General features: G+C 33.7%; 1 protein-coding gene across 1 annotated transcript in view; it reads right to left on the bottom strand.

Annotated features, from left to right (window-relative positions):
• LOC149782870 (DNA topoisomerase I, mitochondrial-like) overlaps positions 1 to 21,907 on the bottom strand; it is a 67,349-nt gene that overhangs the window by 22,636 nt on the left and 22,806 nt on the right. The window contains exons 5-12 of the mRNA XM_089934403.1: positions 21,759 to 21,852; positions 18,869 to 18,978; positions 16,617 to 16,732; positions 11,817 to 11,938; positions 9,533 to 9,655; positions 6,479 to 6,666; positions 5,884 to 5,947; positions 3,771 to 3,995 (exon numbers count right to left, since the gene is read on the bottom strand). Of these exons, the coding sequence (XP_089790529.1) occupies positions 3,771 to 3,995; positions 5,884 to 5,947; positions 6,479 to 6,666; positions 9,533 to 9,655; positions 11,817 to 11,938; positions 16,617 to 16,732; positions 18,869 to 18,978; positions 21,759 to 21,852 (1,042 nt within the window). The remainder of the gene's footprint in view (positions 1 to 3,770; positions 3,996 to 5,883; positions 5,948 to 6,478; positions 6,667 to 9,532; positions 9,656 to 11,816; positions 11,939 to 16,616; positions 16,733 to 18,868; positions 18,979 to 21,758; positions 21,853 to 21,907) is intronic.

The following is a 21,907-nucleotide window of genomic DNA, read 5'->3' on the forward strand; positions in this document are numbered from 1 at the left end:
AGGAATTTTCATGCCCCTTTTTCAAACCCATTATGAACTACCACTGATACACAACTTTTCAAGTACTGTAAAACGTGTTTTAAGGTTCTCTTTTTCTACACATATAAATTGGCATTTCCATTCTAAATAACCTGTACATTTTTGCTCAACCCCTTCTTTAATACCAAACAAAACTTTGTATGGATAGCCAGAACACACTCTGCCTTGCTTATTATGTGACTGCTAAAATGTGGTTCATTGTTACCACTAACATGTAATTAAAAACTGCATCAAATTCATCAATGATTCTTCAGCAATAATGTGATGTCTAGATTCCTAGGCCCCTCAATGATGTATGATGCATCAAAGAAAAAAATAAAATAGCAGCAATATGATGCAGCAACAAAATGTAAAACAATGTAGATTAATTGGATAATATCATGTCTTATTATTTTAATAAATTCATTAATAAATTGAAAATCTTTTGTTTCTGTTCTGTTAGTCATGCACTCTTACAATAGTTCAATACTTCAAAGACCACTACACTAGTAGTTGAATGTTGTATATATATATTTACTGCTTTAAATACACATCCTAATATACCTTGTTAAGTGTTGATGTTATTAATATTTTACACAATTTAGTTATGCTGAATTATCATGCCTGCATCCACGAATAATATTAAATAATTTGGCTGTCTCTCCATGAGTGTATCACATGATTTTTCCTCAAGTTAAATCTAAACATTACATGGGTACCTAGGTAAAGACACTCCCATATTTTGCACAAACCTGGTTAATAATAAACAAATAGTTTTAGTTCAACAAGGATGAAATATTTGTAAACAGTAAATAATGTAACCAAACAATACTATTTTTAATCAGATCTTTCATGAGAATGTGTCATTTCAAAAGCAATCATTGGGCTCACCTGAAGATGCAGTATACCTGTTTACATTCCAAAATCAATGTCACTTTCCAGTTAATTTAGATTACTTTACCAGTGTGGCCTTATACCATTCAATCGGAATTTATAGACAAGTCACATGAAATTATTTTCCTTATGATAAAGTACAAGTTGGACAGTCATTTGTCATTGCAGACATGTAGTGGGGGATTTAAAATAATTGTTTCTGCATATCTGCCAAATAACCGATGCATCTCTTGAAATTTTTTGACCTGGTCATCCATAGCTAGAGATATCCCTCAATATGCCAATTGGTGACAGGTATAAAGTGTGCAGCATTTTCGACAAGACCACCTTGTACTATATGACATAGAGAAGCTGACTGGTTGGTTGGTTGGTGTTTAATGGCACCTCAGCATGACAGTAATTATTTAGTTCTGAGGCAGTGGAAGGATGCAAAGGTTGTATCATAACAGGGCAATCTGTACACAAAACACCCATGTATAGGGCATGTCACATGTAAGGTCACATTAAAATTGGTATTAATCAAACAAAACCTATAATCATGTTTATTGGCAACTAAAGAAAGTTAATTAAATGGGTTCTATAAATATATCTGTGTGATATGAACGACTGTGGTACAATGAGCTTTATTTGGTACTTTAGAACAATAATTAAAGGAACACAAGGGTTCTGACAACATGGTGTCTGGCTTGCACTGATATACTCTACTGAATCTGACACGCAAAATTTTAACATTAAACTTTAGCAAAGGATCTTAATGGTGAGAAGTGTTCTTGATGTCTTGCCTAGGTGTCCTAAATTCTGATAGCTACTGCATATTAATTTTCCTAAAAACATAATGTGGCAGTCAGATATTTATGAAACTTAATATACAAAAACATTCAAAAATAGTTTAAAAAAAGGTTGTAATACCTAATAATATATCAATATACTTAACTGTTAAATGTACCAGAAAATGTTGTCATTTTGGGTTCCGGATTTGCTTATTAGTATCCTTCCAGGCTTCAATAGTTTTCTCTCAAACTATGTATATAAGTAAAACGATTTAACTTCATGGGCAAATCCAGTCAAGTCTGATGATAAAGTTTTATCTGATCAGGTATTCAAATAAGTGTTGGAGGATGATAATAAAGGTTACTTGATGGCAAAAATGTTTACTCCTTTTAATTTGGGCTTAGGCTAAGTATATTTTGTTCAAAAGGTCTGATATTTTTACACTGAAACACAATATAGTTAAAAACATTGGTCCTTGATTAAATCTGCTAACAGCCAAATGCAAAAAGAAGTTGACCAAAATATCTGGGGATTTTGGTATTCAAAGAGCCTTTCTATCTGATCTGATTAAATTCTGAAGAACATCTTTTTTTAAGATAATAGTCATTTAAAGTGTTTGTTCATTTTTAGCAGAAAAGTGACCATACCTAATAATGGAGTGGCACCATTAGTAAGCTAGAATGCTGTTCGTCAAATTCTGTTAAGTGGTTTTTGAGAAAAGATCATAGGAAGGTATTTCTATTTTTAATAACAGCAGCAGCCATATTTAACAATGGATTGCCATCATTTGAACCAACCTGAAAAGCCTTCTGGACAGTGTGCTTTTTTCCATGTTTGGTAAAGTTCTGTTCAAAGATTTTTTTAAAAGAAGTTTATTTGTTTCCAGAAATGGCAGCCATATTTGTTAGTATATTGTCATCACTTGCATAAATTGGAATGGACATCTCAAATCTGGGACTTTTCTGCCAAATTTGGTCAAATTATGTTAAGTAGTTTTTAAGGAGTCATTTAAAACTTTTTTTCATTTTTAATAATGGAGGCCATATCTCGAGGTAAGCCCAATCAGTTGTCAAAATTCAAATGAACTTCACGCTAGAATGCTTCAAGTCAAATTTCAACAAAATTCCTATCGTGTTTTTGAGAAGTCATTTCAGAAGGCCTCTGCATTTGTGCTAATGGTGGCCATAGTTGGTAGTAGATTGGCATCACATGTACACAAATTGAAAGGCCTTGAAACCAGTCTGTTTTCTGCCAAAATGAGGTCAGAATTGGTTCAGCAGCTGTGTGGAGTGCAAGTCATTTCAATGGTTTTATATTTTTATTAATATTGGCTATATCTGCTGACAGATAATCACCACATGTACAAATCTGAAAGGCCTTCATACATAGTTCTTTCCATCAAATGCTAATGCTATTGAGTCATATTTAGGTAAAGTTGATCAATGGATTTTCTATTTTTTAGTAATGAGGCATATTTTAAAGGTCCCTATGCTAAGATGTCTGATGTCGATCAAATATGGTCAAATTTAGTTAGAGGTTTTTTTGAAGTTGTTGCTGCTGCTTTCCTTTTTTATATATACTTTCCTGACTTTTAGTAATGTCAGTATTGGCCTTATGGCAAGGTGACCTAAAAATCACAGTGAGAGGGACTAATGTCATATCTACAGTACTGACCCTGGGGCAACCATTCAATTACAGGATTATAGTGCTCTAATTAGTCTGAGAGATTAGATTTTACACCTTTTTTATAGAGTGCTTTGTGCCTACATTTTTTAAATAACAAAAAGTATAACTAGCAGCAGGTCATCTGAGCTCATGTCTGGCACATACAGCCCTTGTGTGGCCTTCAGACATGATATACACAAGTAAGACAACAAGTTTGACAATTCTTCCTTTAGTGTACATGACATGAACTTCAACAACCTGGAGGATTTATTTGAATTAATTGTTGGCCTCTTAGTACATAAAATTGTTATAGGCTTACAGATTATCTCCACTGAAAGTAATTCAATATTTAACAGGCATTCTCTGCTTCAATTTCAAACTTCACATCATTAAAAAAACGAACCAAAAATACTAAAATTTACCTTGTCAATGAAATACAGAGCAACAGCTCTCTGTCTTATCCTCATTTCCTTTGACTTCCAGTCTTCTCTGTACTGGGCTCGGATTTTGTCAACAGTTCTGTGTAACTTTCGTGCAATCTCATATTTCTGCCAATCCTTCTCTCCTTTCAACTTGGATGCAGCATTCAACATAACATACTTTGTTTGACCCTGTATGTTCTCAGTCCAACTGGCCAACCAAGTAACCTTTGGTAAAAAAAATAAATGGAAAAATAAAAGATGAATGCTGGTATCATATTTGAGAAAGCTTATTTAATTTACATTGATCGTACCATAAATTATAACAATCTACACTAAATACTATTCAGGGCATGCCTTAGAGTTTAATTTTGAACTGAAAAAATTTGACTTCTCAAACTTAAACAAATCCAATCAGACTGCTGAATGAAGTATAAAGTACAGACTAGATTCTGTCAGAGAAATCCAGGCCAGGTCACGGTTTAAAGCTGACCCCAAGTTACAAAAAAAGATCAGTGAAGAGTACACATCATGGATCAATAACTATACTTTGGTAACTGAACCTAGGGTGATGGCATCAGAGACCAAGTGTCAATACTACAACACTTTACTGACAGCTCAAGTAATAGCTAAAAGTTCTCTCTAAAGTAGGAATAAACATGCAACAGAATGGGGTCAATGGTATGTAAATGCATATCTCAAAGCTTCCAAGCTATGCTACTTGGGGTAATGCCTTACCCAATAGCCAATGTTGCAATATTACACAGTTATATCTATTTGTTTTTTCATATTCAGTAAGTGTATCTATGGCTACATGATGGGATTCCTAACACAGAGGTAATCCCCTATTCCAGGGGTCTGATTTGAATACGTCTGATTTCATCTCCTCATGACCTTTAAACCTATAAATGTTCATTGGGAGGTGATTTCAAGTTTCCAAGTGAAGACCCATGGGCAGCATTTCACACACCACTGAGCTAGACCCAAAGGAGTATTGTAACAAAAGTGTTAACAAATAATATTTCTAGCCCCAATGATGACATGCCAAGTTGCAGATATATAATACTTAATAAGCTATATCTTTTATAGTTAAGAAAACCCTAACCACCAACTAGCCACACCCAGGGTCAATATTTCAAACTGCTGTGCATGTCTACTGACCACGCTGAATTATATCTCAAAGTCTCAGGTCTTTATTTCAGCAATCTAGGAAGTGATACAAACATTACCAACTGATTGATGTACTTTTTATACCGATTTCCCTACTTTTGGGAAGGTGTATGTTTACAGTAGAAATGAACAAAGGAAAAGTTTTTGTTTTGGCTGATCTGATGAGAGGATCATGGCACTAAAGCTGCCAACACACATACATCCTTGTTAAATAGTGAATTTGTTGTATTTTAACTATATTGTTTTTAGCCTTGTTTTAGATGCAACTAATGCTTACAAACCTCAACAGTCCTGTTCTTTGATTGCTTATGTTCTAGTCTTTTATCACATACATTTGTAGATTTCTTTTTCTGTGCCTCAACCCGAAAGATATAAAAGATTGGAAATCTGTTTTACTACTCTATCACGAATACTTTCAATCTGTGCAATATAACACACCATATTAACATTAATACATACTGTGTAACTAATAAATAAGTTATTCTATAAAATTTGCAATTTATTTACTCTTTGGGGGAAAAATAAATGTGGTTCTTTATCCAATGTCTCATTTTAAATCAGAGTATTTGATATTTCTTTGTGACTATACAGTGATCAATGATTCACTGACTAGGCATGATTTGTTTAAGTAATGAACACCAACTAAAGTTTGATGTGCCATGCATAAGTTCAAAACACTGTCTAGATAAATTTGCAATTTATTTCCATTGATTTGGAAAATAATCTCTGTTCTTTGTTTGATCTCTCCTCTTAAATCACAGTACTTACTACTTCTTTGTGACAATATAGTGGTCAATATTTCAATGACTCAGCTTGGTATTTCTCTGCAATTAAAGATTATGACTGCAACTGAGGAGTACAAAAGATCAATGAAAGAATAACAGTAACCCCCAAGTCTGTAATTAACTCTCCTGCAATTTATTGGAGATCAGTTGTAATTTCTTGCCTTGTTATCATGTAAAACTTTCTTCCATCTGTGACCAGCTGGAGGCTGTGGGATCTTGGAATCACTGAAAAGTACGAATACAAACTGAACTAAACCTCAGTGATCTGAACTCAGCCTAGTACATTAAAAAATTTAGTCAACAATTCTGAAATACGAAAAATTGTTTAACAGCTGAAAATGTGAAATAGGTAGGATTCTTCATTCTGTTCAATTTGGATAAACAGATTTTGGAAAAAATATTGCCTTTCACTCTATTGCGTTGACTTTACACAATCTTTAAATTGTAGCTATCCAAGCAAATCTATTCCCTTTTTAAAAAAAACAAACAAAAAACAAAGGAATTTCTAATACACAATTTTTTATGCAAACCACATTTCCAAAGAAATAACAAATATTGCATTTATCAAAACAGGTGGAAGAGTTATCTTAACAGTTTTTGGAAATTTGACACCAAGTACTTCATAATAGAACATGAACATGGTCATCGTGATGCATTAAAATCAACAATCAAAACACAATGAAGTGAAAATACCAACTTTTGATCAAATTCAAATCATCCAATTAAAACTTTTAAATGTTTTGAATGTTCAGCTACCTGCTGCAGTTGATTATGACGTCTTCAGGATTTATTCTCATCTTTAACATTCCCTGCTTAGGATGATCCCCTCTGCCTCTGAAAAGGCCAGGAGGTTCAATTTTGAAGTTTCCAATTTTTTCTTTGTGTCCATCCATCATACAGACACCATATTCCTTCTGAATAGCTTCATTCTGTGCCTTGATTTTCTGTTAAAACATACACAGCATTCAAAATTGGTTGTGGAATGTGGAAACCTGGTCAACTAAAAGTCAGTGAAGCATTAAATATAGGTCACAGCACCCACTGATGCACACATTCTCATTAACTATATTGCCTGCATGCAATTTTCTTGACAAATGTTCACACAATCCAGTTTAATGAGTTACTTGTTAAGACTAATCTTTGCAATTATTTATCAAGATTATCTCATCTTTAAAACTGAAAACTCTAACAATAAATCAGATTTCTGTGTAAATCAGAAGTGCAGCCAAAGCATCTAACTAGCTTTGTGATTTGTGACTTACTGAAAATGCATCATTCAAGGTATTCTTCACATCAACTGGGTTTTATAAAAATGCATTCATACTTTTTATCATGCTCACAAGCCAGAAAAGCTAAAGTCCTGAGAACTCATTATCAAGTTGCTTATTGGAATTGATATTGTATATCTATAATATGTACAATATTTTCATAATAAGTTTTCACAAGAGTCATTTAATTAAGGACATTTTTAATGCTAAAATCCTATGATTGTAGTTTGAACTGTAAGATGAGTCATGTATTAAATAAGTTACTAGGTTAAGTCGTACTGTCAAGTACAAACATCATTTGATCAGACAAGAACACAAGTTCTGGTAAAGCTAGCCTGGCCTACTTTATTTAGTTAGAATTGAAACAGCTGTTGTATTTTACTGATAAAGTATTTTGAAATAACAAGAATGATTTATTCAAAGTCTTGTATTACATTATTGCTATCATCTGTTAGATTTGTATATAATTATTACCAGGAATTAAAACATTCTTAATGGTACTACTGGTCTTTTATGAGATGACTGAATCATTGATTTAATATAATAATTCATTGGAAATGCAGTGCTCTAACATTCATTTAAAGACTATTAGGAGATAAATAAAATTTTGCTGTAAGGACTTACTGTGAATTCATTTAAAGACATTATAAGATTACCGCTGACATATCAGTACAGTATTGACATAATTCTAAATACCTTTTGAAATCATTCAAATTACTCTGAACTATTGGAATTGACAGAAATTTAGGATTTTAGGAATCCGTTCGCCAAACTTATTTTCAATTCTTTCACAAAGTATTTTAGGAAAATAACAAATATGCAAAAAACAACTGCTGACTTGACCTCATAGTCAAGTAGGTCTGGTGTTTAACTACTTCAAAGAAGTGTGGTGTCATGTATGTCAGATGAGTATCATTTTTATTCAGTGTTTTAATGAAAGTAGTGTAAATAAAAGCATCTACACAGAATATCCAATGGAAGATTTTTATTATGGCAATCATGGTTACCATTTCTGAGGCTCAGTCAGCATCATTTTAATCAAGGAACAACTATCTATTTTAAGAAAGGATTGTTTTTTGGATTTCGAAACAAAAACATATATTAAAACATGCTGCTATGGCCATATGTTCAGAAGAAATAGATGTAATGTTATTTTCACATTCTGGGTGGTCAAACTGGTACCATTTCATTTAGAAATACACAGATTGAGAAGCATTTGAATGAAAACCTCATGCCCACTGTCTTGAGATTAAATCAGCATCATTTTCACTCTGGCCTGACTATATATCATAAGGAATATTTCAGTGAAAATCCTCATGTCTCTATAACTGTTTGTTTAGAAGTAGCATAAACTTTTTAGGATAACTGCCATGGCAACCACTGGGAGATTTAATCTGCACCATTTTTATTTAGCATCCAAACCTGACATCAAAGTCCTGTAGTGAAAAAGCCGTCAATATAACCATCCAATCAGAAGAAATAGTCATAACAAGGTTTACAAGATGGCCACTAGGGCAGCCATGTTTGAAGTCTGATCATCAGATATTTCAAGTAGGATCAACTACATATCATAAAAAGTCTTCAAACCCGACACTGCTAAGACCATCTGTTTAGAAAAGTGGCAATAAGACAATTTTAACAATGGCCATAGTCATATTGGAGGTCATATCATTTCATTTTTGAATGTTAATTTTGTGTGTTTTACAGAACCTCAACTCTTTTATGACTATATTGTGCAGAAACAAGTAAACTGCTTTGCCCAAGGTCATATCACTGTAGTTGATCTGATGGTAGGAACAGAACCTGGAACATTCTGGTCACAAGTCCAATGTCTTACCAAATGAGTCACCATGACTCTCACAAACTATACAACAAAAGAAGACATTAGTGAAAAATCCATTCTGTCAGATTAGAGATAACAAGATTTCAAAATGACCATACTGAATGTCAGATTGGTACAATTTTCATCAGATACTAAACAGAAATCGCTGTAAGTCATTATGAAAACCTCGTGCAAAACAAACACCATTTCACCTAGGAGCAGCCAAACCAAGATTTCAAGATGGCAGTCATTTCTGAAGTCAGATCAACATGAACTTCATTAAAGACCAACCAGACATAATAAATAGTTTTATTTAGTGACAACATGTTGATATTGCTAGCTCTTCATGCAAAGCAATAACATTTCTTAAGATGGCCAACATAGCAGACATAATTATTAAGGACCTATTACACTTTGGGATGAACATGTGTGTAAAGTTTCATAGCAATCCTAGCAGTCTTATAAGGAATATCAAACAAAAAAGTTTTGCAAACAGAAGACACACAGATGAAGAACATGCCCTCGAATAAGCTCTTCTGGTCTGTAAAAATGGATCTTGAAAATGACCTCTGGCAAAAAATAATATATACATATTATCTATGCTTCACAGGTTGAACAAAATTCCTGACCTGCTACTAGTATTTGCAGTTTGAAAACATTTATGTTCTTTGGAGACAAGGAAGGAAAAAATTTAAATATATGTAAATAATACATTAATACCTTTTTCTCTTCCTTTGACATATTTTTCCTTTCTTCAGATTTTGTTTTGAAATACTCGTACATTTCCTTGAAGTTGCATTTCTTCAGGTCAGTGATTTTACTCTTCTCTTCTGGAGTCATCATCTGATATAGAGTATATCTTGTAGCATTTATTACATACAACATTTATAAAATGAGTTGAATAATATTGTATATACCTCCAACATTACATCATATGCTTATCTGTTTGGCATCTGTCTAATAGCCAAATGCGAGCTACTGCCACTGTTACAAAATAAGGCAAGAAATAACTTGGTTTTGCCTTAGAACGATTTGATCATTTACGTTTTACCTATTTACAACATTACTTAGGGTGGATAATTGTTTTTCTAGGTAAGTAACTGAACTAGCATGTATCTCAGCGTAGATTGCTGGCGGTGATAGACACCAGAAGCACAGTATGCACGGGTATTTTACCCGTACCAATACTCACTCTCATGTACATTTAAGTCAAGCTCGTCTTCTAAATGACACACTGGTCTTTGGATCTTGTCAAAGAGTGAACGTTCTCCAGCCAGATGGGTAAGTGCTACATTTGTATTTTATCTGATATGTGAAGCATATTAAGTTTTTAATGTTTTATCATGAAATGATGCCTATACTACTAGCAGATTTGAAACATGAACTTTTGAATTATTACGAATTGCTATTAGGGGTTTCATTTAGTAGCATGTATCTATAGATCTTAATTCCGTAACTGTTATTATGACCAGTTTGGTTTTAGTGTAGCTGTCTGTACCTGTCTGTATGTATGTCTGTGTGCATGGTGGAGCCATGAAGGGTGGGCATAGCCAATACAAGTGTGCCAACCCAGTTTAGGAGAACCGTGTGCTGTCGATGCATATGTGTGTGTGCAGGTATATCAGGCTGTTTGGCCATCCGTGTGTCTATATGGATGTGGAAGATGATATAACCATCAAGGCCATACGAAGACGAAACCGCTAATTTGTAAACTTGTGCACATGATGGATCCATGAAGGGTGTGTGCGGCCGATACAAGTGTGGGCCAACCCAAGAATTCGGAAGAACTGTGTGGTTTGTCAGTGGACACATTTGCAAGTGTGGGCCCAGAGTGGCTGAGTGGTCTAAAGTGCTCTCCGTTATGGATCACTGCCATCTCACCTCTGTCTGTGTGGGTTCGAGTCTCTGATTCAGCAAATATGGGTATGTGAGAACGCTTGGCAGTAGTTTCTCGTGGGTTGGTGGTTCTTTCCGGGGTTTTCACAGGTTCTTCCTCCACCATTTATACTGGCTGCCATGTATAGCCAGTATGCTTGTGCTGAAAAATGGTGTTAAACCCCACAACAACAACGTTTGCAAGTGTTTACAAATATTTATGCATCATATGGCTGTACAAATAACCAAGTCATATGTTTGTTTCATCTGATTACTATTTCAATTGAGTACAATTGGGTCATTTTAATTACGAGATTATTTGAATCTCAATGACATTCCATGAGATTATTTGAATATCACTTACATTACATGACAATACACGAGATTATTTGAATCTTATTTTCATTCCAAGAGATTATTTGAATCTCACTTTCATTCCATGAGATCATTTGAATCTTATTTTCATTCCATGAGATTATTTGAATCTCATTTTCATTCCATGAGATCATTTGAATCTTATTTTCATTCCATGAGATCATTTGAATCTTATTTTCATTCCAAGAGATTATTTGAATCTTATTTTCATTCCATGAGATTATTTGAATCTCACTTTCATTCCATGAGATTATTTGAATCTTATTTTCATTCCATGAGATTATTTGAATCTCACTTTCATTACATGATAAAACAAATTATGGTGGACACTATGAAGTAATTTGCAGGTTCTCAATAAATTCATTTATGAATGTTTTTACTTTAATACTAGAAAATTCACTGAACTTGATAGTATTATCTTACCATATGGTCACTATACAGATGGGACATTACTCTGGGCTTTTTCACTCTAAGTCATATAAGGGGTAGACGGGTCTTTGCCAAAAGATAAAATCTGCTAAAATTTCATTTTTAGGGATTTTAAAATTGTTTAAATATAGTCAAAGTGGGAATACACATGGCACATGTAAAAACTGACCTGCATTTACCCAAACTCTGTAAATCACCAACAATTATTTTGATTAGTGTGGAAAAAGGTAAATAATACCATTAAAAAACTGTAGAAATGGTGATTAATCTATTAGTTGAGATGACTGAAAAGTATCTAAAAACCTGAAAATGTTCTCAAACTAACCTTTCTCCAGTCTTTGAAGAAGTTATTGTTAAAAACATCACGAGTTGTATAATCATGATCTAACATCCTGGCATAAAATGTTGCCACCTCCTCTGCTGGCAATGACAGCTTCATTTTTTTCCCTGAAAACAAAGTTTAAAAAGTTCTAACATTTTGTAATTGATTTTTAAGTAAAAGTCTGTCACCAATATATAAAAAACTCAGCCTCTTTTTCAAGCCCTGCACTAATGATTTTTAAAAAAAATAACTATTTGGTTCGCATAATGAACAAGAGTAAATCAAAGGGAATGATGTTATTATACAGGCTGAAAATAATTTCCGAGAATCCAAGATATGATCATTTCTTCATTTTAACTGACAAGTAGTGATACCATCTCGAATATAATCTACAGTGATAAGATTTGCAAATGGCAACTATGACAACCATATTAAAGTAACTGGCACCATTCTCATTTAGGACAAGCTAGAGATTATTATAGTTTTGTATTGGAAACCTGATGTCAACATGACCATTCATTCAGGAGGAGTAACATTAACAAGAGTTTCAAAATGGACAACATGGTAGCCATACTGGGTGTAAGAATGGCAGCATTTTCATTAAGACAAACTAGACATTTTAAGTGGATACTCCATGTTGATATGGCTTTCCATTCAGATGCAATGCTAAAAAGATTTTCAAGAGGGTCATGTTACCATACTGTATGTTAGATCAGCATCAGTTTCATTTGGTACTAACAAGACATTACAAGAATTTTGGTGAAAACCCCCATGTAATTATGATCATCTATCTAAAGATGAAACAGTAAAATGCTTAAACTGGAGGTCACATTGGCACGATTTTCATTTATGACCAATTAGCCACATCATCAATCTTATGGTGAAATCATATCAAGTTAAGAAGAAGCAGTGTTAAGAATTTTAAGATGGCTACGGTGGCAGCAATATTAAATTTTAGATTGGCACCATTTTCGCTTAGGACCAAGACATAATTATAAGTTTTTTGGTAAAAACTCCATGTTACTATGGCAATGCATCTTGGAGTAGCAATAACATCTTCAAGCCGGCCATAATTGCAGCATTTCTTAGGTCAGATTAGCCCATTTCCATTTAGGACCAACTACACACCATAAGGAGTCTTCTGGTGAAGAGCCCAAGATGATATAACTTTATGTTCTGGAGCAGTATTGACAACATTGTCAAGTTGACTGCAATGGTGACTGTATCAGGTACAATATCAGCACCATTTTCATTCAACACCAACAAGATATCACATGAAGTCTTTCAGTGAAAATGCTATGTTGATATACCCATCTATTCAGAACGAATAGTAATAAAAAATTTTTAAAGTGACCATACAGCAGCAGCATTTTCATTGAGGACAAACAAGACCTTGGGACAAGTATGCATGCAAACTTGCATGTCAATTCTCTACGTAGTTTTAGAGGAGTAACAACAACTTGTGCTAATTAAAAGATGAATGACTGACAACAGTCTCTTGCATATACTTTTCTGGTCTATGAGATAAAAATAGGTTAAAAGCAGGTATAGCCAATATTTTATTTTACCTGGAGAAACAAAGATTCATGTATTCAAGGTCACAGCTGAGATCTACTCTAGAAAATGGTATAACACTAATTTCTCAACAAGAAATTCGCATGACCCTAAGATCACTTGCTGCTGACATCAGAATAACAGCCAGAGACAAAAGCTGACCAAGAAATCTGGGTCAACAGAATGACTTTTATAGATACTTCTTTCATTGCTGTTGATCCCATATCTTGTATAAACAACTGTTCATAGTTTCTCATTTTCACATCTTCATCAATATTTGATGGCATATAAAAATTTTTTTGTCTAATATCAAAAGGCCTCAACACCAGGACACTTTCTGTCCCGGCAGGTTATATTGTGTTTATTTTTAGATAAAGTTGTAAACCAATTTTTCTGTTCTTAGTAAAGGTGGCCGTACCTGATGGTGGATCTTCATCCTTTCTACAAGTGTTATAGGCCTTCAGGCTATAATACATTCTGTCAGATTAGGTCATATTTTGTCATGTTATGCCACTTCTGTGTTTTATATTGTTTTACTGCCATGTACAGGTAGGTTTTGCTGTGATCTACTATAAAATACACACAAAATAACTCCGTGATTTTCCAGAATTTGTATACTTGTATTAAATCGGGAAGATGGCCAGAAAATGGGGAGATCCGGTATGTTAGTTTACAAAAGGATAACGAAAACTTTTTACAAAATTATACTTTACAAGTGGAGGATAGCCAGTCCTTCTCTCAACTGTCAGAATGCATCCGATGCAATGCTACTATGCCAGATGTCCCTCCTCTGTGTGTGTGTGTGTCTAAGTTTAAGAGGGCAATAATGATTCACAGTGTATTATTTCTTGCTTCATGCAGGAATCTTATAAGGTCAGTGATTAAAACCGCATTAGAGTAAAGTTGGGGGGGGGGGGGGGGCAGTTGATTGGCATCATCTGTACAAACTTAAAAGCCCTGAATGACAAGATGCTTTCTCAAACTTTGTTGATTTCTGTCGAGAGACTTTCTTGAGAAGACCTTTGAGGGGGGTGGTGGTGGTTGTAATGGCACTGGTGATAAATCGGAATAATATGTAAAAATAATAAAGGGCTAAATGAATTTGTTTTCTGTAAAGCTGAACAAATTCTGCTTCCATTTTTATTAACAGTTTCCATGCCTGATGATGAATAGGATCATTGTACAAACCTGAAAGGACTTAAGCTTGGATGTTTTCTGTCCAATTCTGCTGAGATGTTTTTGAGACTCATCTGTTTCAACATCTGTCTATATTTTTAGGAGCAGCGGACATAATCGATGACATGTTGGCATTAATGAACAAACAAGTTCACTTGATCTTATGGTCAGATGAACTAAAAATCACACCAAAAGTAAAGCTCAGCACTGTGCAACCTCTTACCAAGCCATACATTTATTTCATTGTTAACTTCCTATAAAATTAAAAAATTTACTCTTTCTTTCAAAATGGAAGGAGGAGACTTTCTCCTAAATTTTCAATTTACAACACATCCTGATCATGGCTGCCCCGTTATACAATATGAAACGACCTAAACACAAACCCTAATCAATATGTGACAGATGGCTGGACTGATGTTCCAACAGCCAAAACAAGGATGAACACTATATTCACTACATTGTTGTGATGGGGCCACCAAAAAAAAAATCAAAATCATCTAAGAATCTCTAATGATTGAGTAAAAAAAGGATCAACAAGAAATACAAAACCAAACAACAGTTGTTCATTCAAGTTATAAATCATAATATTTTCAGTGTCAATTCTAGGTTCCGGGAAATGTAGCCAAAAGTCACCTGCTATTTTCCAAATGGGTCAGCTCAGATGTTTATGGGCAATTATTGAAATGATTTTCTTTTTAAATTACACATATAATACTGAATGTAAATACATTGTTTTCTGTCTTCTGACACAGGTTCTTGTGATATCATCTGGATTCTTCCAGCGTTCAATGAAGGAACTATCCACCATTCAATCCACGGCAACATCTAAGTTTTATCGACTATTTGTGAAATATAATCCAGCCAGATGTTTTAGGCTGAACCAAGTTTTATGTCACTTCAATTTAGTCAATATTCTACACTCATTACTAACTGATGTGTTGTGAATAGCAATTTGAATCCATTGTACAAAAGCCTATGTTTTTTTTTACATACAATTCTTAAAGATACACAAGCAGCATTCCTGGACAAAGTTTATTAATGTAGCTATATCCATGTATCAGTATCCAATTTTATGCAGCACTGATACTCTTTCCAGGTTGTGCCCAAAATAAATGACAATATTTCGCATCATGCGAATATTGACTGGAAACATAATCCTGATAGCTTATGTAGTCAAACAGGATAAATATTCCAGGAAGACAAAAAGGACGTGCTCTCTCTTACCCTAATATATCTAACTAATACACAGCAATACAAATAACGGTGCAAGCAAAGGGATTTTTCATCTGGTTACACAAAAACTAGGATATGTATTCTCATTTGCATTATAAATCAAAATACAGTTCTGAATTGCTAATTTAACACAATTACCTGCTAAACATCTGATAGTGGAGGTATTCCTTACAAATGAGAAATATTATCTTAACTATGATAACCTAACCTACCATTGTCATGGCAAGACATTACGCCTATTATGCCTACTTTATTACCACTCTATTTCCAAAAGTCAATTTTATTTCATTGTGATGGACAGGATGAAGAGAAGGAAGCCTCTTTAGACCATTTCAAATAAATAGTATCACTCTGATTTTTTAATCTGGGCAACTTCCTGGGGAAAAAAAGTCATCGGCAAGTTTATGAATCACCTCTCACGAAAATATATGTTTGCATGTGGTTTGATAGGTGACAACTTTTATGTCATTATAGACGAATTTATAGGCATGAAGCACTGTAACCAGTCTTGCTAAAGCAGCAGTTTCTATCAATCCAACACTCATTTACCTTATGCACAGAACATGTAAAGCACACATTTAACAATCAGGAACAATACAGGCATTGAGATGTGAAATATGTAGCAAGCATAAAGCCACCATAAAGGAGATCCACATTTTTTAAAATTGCAACTGATGCATAAATACAGCTCAGACTGAACCTTAGTGTAATTACATTTTGTATGGACACATTACATGCAGCACATTTATGAATTTGGCATTCTTGACAAACTGCATAACAATTTTCTGCTCTTGAAAATGTATTATTTACTGTACAAATTCAATGTGAAAATTGACATACCATCATAATAAAAGCCAATATCATCTGGTAGGGGTTCATAAAGTGGTGCAAACACTGGGCCCTTGTGCTCCAGGAAAGTCCATTTCACTCCATCCCCACGTTTTTCTTCCTCCCACCTGTATGAATGAGATGTTAGAGAATGTAATTCTACAATGAATTACCTTTCTTCTCCATATTCTAAACCCCAAGAAAGTCAGATACCAAATATACTTGTTTATAAGATGAGCCCAACTGTAAACTGCATAGATCCCAATCTGCTGTCACATAACGTACCAGGAGGTCTGGGTCTATGCAGTTTGAGTAATCAGCAGAACAAACAAGACTGACCATGATCTGAAGGCACATTATGCCATGGTAGATTTGGTTCTTTGTTATTTGCTGTTTGACTTGACTTATAAAAATACCCATGTCAAGATTACGTGTCATTAACAATAACATAAAGGTAATTGTTCCAGATAATGAAAAATCACAGCATTGATAATGAGCACTTTTTCAACTTCCCTGTTGAAAAAGATACCTCTTTCCAAGTCACAATGTTTAAATAAGAATTTGACCATGGCCTGCCACCATGCATCAATGAGTACATTTAGAAAAGTGCATGCTGTATTCCAATCTAGAGTGGTTTTAAAAGTTATTTTAAAAAAATGCAAAGACTTCAATATTTTTATTTATTACGGTTAAGAAAGATATACAGATGGACACTCAACCAAATGCCATGGTGAGTGTTTTGTCAAGCTTCCCAAAATGTAGGACCTGAAAATTAATGCAAACCTGTTATGTAGATTTAATTTTTTATCATTTGTTGGCTTTTCTTAATGATTATATGTACAGCTGTATTTTGTACTAGACTTTGTCCAAAATCAAGATCTTGGTGTACCTGACCAGTAACATTTATTTTGTAAACAACACAATGCATAGCCAATATTCCTCTATGAGTATTGATTAAGTATTCAGATCATTATTAATGGCAAACTTGTTTATCTGAATCTGTCTCTAGGTTATTAAGTCTTTCACTTAGAAAATCCTAAACTTGCTGAGAACATGAATGTTTTGTAAAGACTGACCTACAACCTAGCTCTATTATTATATCTTAGCTTTTTATATAATGTTGTTTACTTTCAAAACTACTAATTCTTACCTTAGCATCTGAAGCAGAATCAGTCTATTGTTGTGTTTAGTTTTTAATTTGGGTACATATATTTATTAAAATTATTATTCACTGGACTTACAAAGTGTTCAATAATATTCTTGGAACTGGAGCATTAATTTGGAGTTATAATGAATTCAGAGAAGAACATTTTGGATTATATTATTGTAATTATTGTGATACATCAAAACAGTACATGATCACATTCCAGGCCATTGGCGCATTAGCACATTTGAGACTACAGACAGATCAACACATTCAATATTGGAATTTATTTGGAATACCACTGGAATTCAATCAGAAACTTCATACATCTGGACTTGTGATGGAACTTTTAGGACTATCTGGTATTAAAGTCACAATACTGTAAGTTCTTTTTAAATTTTCATTTTGTTTTCCATGGACATAAATAACTTTTCTTGAATTTTACAAAACTTGATTCTTTTTTCACTCTTTTCTGTTTCTTATTTTAAGATCACAAAGTCATAACACACCCAACTACCAACACACATATCTCCTGACCAGGACAAAATCTATGCATCTTATTAAGAAATCATCAGTCAATCTAAAAACAGTTTACCATCTGAAATTCTGAAAAAAAGTAACTGCCAAGATAAAATATGCTACTTCTTAAATGTGCATTCTGACCCTCACTCAGGACATTCATCTTTGTATAATTGACACCCAACTGGACACTGTAACCTAGATTTCCATCACATAATGAATCTGCACTAGTCAAAAGAAGTCTTTAGAAGAACAAACAGCACAGACCGTGATCTAGTGGCACAAATGCATACGTGAATCTGGTAGACACTGACAACAGTTTTGTGTGCATTTTACATGAATAAATGAGGCGACAAAAACAACAGATTTATATGGTATTCATAACAAATTTATATTTGGAATCTCAAATTAACTTTAGCACTTTAATTTCTCTAATATTTTCTTTATATTATCTATAAAATCATTATAAAAAAAAAACATTGACTGGAATAGGAATTATGTCAACTGAAAATAATGATGAATGTAAAAAAAAAAAATCTTTAGCATTTTCAACTATTTTGTTTTGCAAAAAGTACTTCTTCATTTTGAGTGAATGACTTGCCATTTCCAAACTTCAGGCTGTTCTTCTTCTTTCTTTACTCTTTTTTTCTTTCCTTGATCAGGATGTTCTTTTTCTTCTTTTCCTTCCTTCTTTACTTTTTTCACCTTTTTCTGAAAATAGATAACCCAATGAATTCATTCATTGTAATAAACCAGTGTTTTCTCCAAGCTGCACCCATACAAGTTTGAAAGGGCATACATACATGTTGATAATATACCATAAAAGGCACAAAATAAGTCTGTATCATTTGCATGCTTTGTTCTGTGTCCTGACTATGATGCAAATCCACCAAGTCATCAAGAGGTTTGATTGTATCACTTGAAGTATGTAACAAGTTTCTCTTTAATCAAGATCACTTCATACTTTGATAGAGCTCTAAGTGAGGAAATGGTCAAGAATTGAGAAGTCCCAACTTTTTAATGCTGAATCTTTGTAATAAAAGTGATAATGATGGATGACCTCATACAAATGCAAGTAATATGCATCTAGAGACTGTAGTACCAGGAATGGTAGTTTTACAGATCAAGTTCAATAAACACACAAAAAAAATTATCAATCACTTGACTTGTATCCCAAATAACATCTATGGAAATGACATTCTTCTAACCAAAATGAATTTCCAGGCATTAAAACAAGACCAGTTCTCTTTTTTTTAACAATCTGGGTATTAAAAGCAACTTTAATATTTTCATGCAACAACAACATTTTTAAATTACTCTGGTGGCCATATTGGATCTAATAATCAGCACAATCTTCATTTAGGCACTGACCTGAAAACTTTTTAAAGCGTATGCAAAGATTTTAGGAACCCTGGCAGTTTTTGACCTCTAAATTGGGTAATTTTATATTGGAATCTGTGGTATGAACACAGGATAAATAAGTAATGAAGTATTTCTATTTTTGTAACACCAACCTTCCTATTTTTTTCATACCATAAACATATACTAGGCGGGGGGAAGAGGGAACTAAACAACAGTATCAAGCAGAAGATATCAACTGTATCACATTTTATTGAAAGGTCCATTTACACATGACTTGCCAGCATTTTATTTGATGCACTCAAGTGAAAACAGGTACATCTTTATCATTTACAGAACTGAATTGTGAAGGAGATGCAATCCATATTAACAATTCAAACTTGCACCAAATGTTCAATGAATATTTATAAAATACTGTATACATCATATATTCACTAAAAAATGCCAATAGTATATATTAAAATTCAGAATAGAGATGGACTACTTGTAGATCATCAATGATTTGTATTTTAGTTTTCATTTCAGCTTAAAGCAAAATGTACTGTCAACACCTTACTCATATCTATTCTTAACAAGCTGCTTTTCTGAAGTCTCTCTTCGACTGTAAGTGATGGACTGGTCGTTGGTTTCTGACCCTGATATTGGCTTTAGGTAATAAACCATGGTAGTAACCCCACTGTTCTCTACCATTAATCCACAAACATTACTGATCAACATTAAATACCAGTTTTCAGATGGATGAAGAACCACAAGAAATGAAGCCCACTCTCTTCTTGTGTACATCTGCTATAGTATTTCATTGATATATTAAAGAACGATAGTACAAAAAGAAATTTTTTCTTTTCTTGTAAATTTTCTGTCTTTCTATCTCTTTTTAATTTTCTTTACGTTTAAATTTTCCCTACAGTAGCCCCATATCCCTATTGCCAGCCTTACTACTCTGATTTCCTCTGTCAAATCTTGCCTTCAAACACAGTCAAATGGAATAGCCCAGGCATACTTCATTGCTATGTAAATAACAATGCAGAGCCATATGCTTCTTCAGACAGTGGATATCATACTTAAAACAAGAATGAACTGTTTATTCAGAGGTGTGAAATGAAATATAGTAGTGTCCAAGTATGTGAGTAAAACGGCAATCATTTGGTAAGTGAACAATACAAATGACATGTGCCCTACAACCCCATCCTCAAAAAATGCACATTAGTGTATGCGACTGCAATTTCCCAATTAATCTGGAATAGCATACAGTGATGCCAATAATATTCATGAAACCAGGAAGTTAATAGTGAAAAAGACAAAGCCAAAGCCAAGGTGTTGAACTGACTTTGCCATACACTCCACATCAACTTGTATATGGAGGAAGGTTAATCAATTTACAAAATTTGCGAATCTGACTTACGCATCAACTTATAGCTGGAAAATACAGTACTAGCTACATAGTCCTCCCCCATTTTAATGCGCTTCCCAAAATAACAGTACCACTGTGGATGCCATATCCCATATCATACTAATATTTAACATTAATGTTTGGTAGAAAGGCATGGTGAAACTTAAGTCTTATGTCTTCATTTCCTTTTCAAAACACCATTATTTAACAAATTCTGATAGTGACTGCTATACCATGGTTCTGTATATAACACCATTCTCAATATATCATTGTTCCACAGAAATCACAATTCTTAGTATAATGCGGTTGGCAGAATTTGACCCTGACTACCACCTTATAACTTGCAATAGAGGTATTTTAGTGCCTTAATTACATTATAAACCTTAGCAGTAGAAAAGTTCTCTGATAAACGTAGAGGTAGGATACAAGATAAACAGTACTGAATCATTTTTCCAGGCATCAGATGAAACAACCAATTCATTCAGACAACCGATTTTCTGGGCAAGTACAGATAAATGTGAAATGAACATGCTGTCTCTTAACAGTCTTTTTCAGAGCTCATCAGAAATTCCAGGAAGCAAATGTACACATAATTGTATACAAGTCTTTTTTGCTTATGCACCAACATAAAATTAACTATGCAAGGCATGATAATATGCATATCAGAACAAGTAACCAGTGACCTGATTATGTGCAAATCATATGCAAAAGGGTATGGAGTATGCTTAATAAAACATCCTACCAATGGCTTATCATCATTTGACTCCTCCGCCTTTCTTTTTTTCACTGGTCTTGATGGTGATTCCTCCTTTTTAATTTTTTTGACCATTTCTAATCTACAAAAAAATGAAAGAAATGTTTGATTGCACTATTATCCTTAAATTATTGCAC

Source organism: Sinohyriopsis cumingii, chromosome 15 (assembly GCF_028554795.1).
Source record: "Sinohyriopsis cumingii isolate HCF-2022 chromosome 15, ASM2855479v2, whole genome shotgun sequence".
Lineage (NCBI taxonomy): Eukaryota > Metazoa > Mollusca > Bivalvia > Unionida > Unionidae > Sinohyriopsis > Sinohyriopsis cumingii.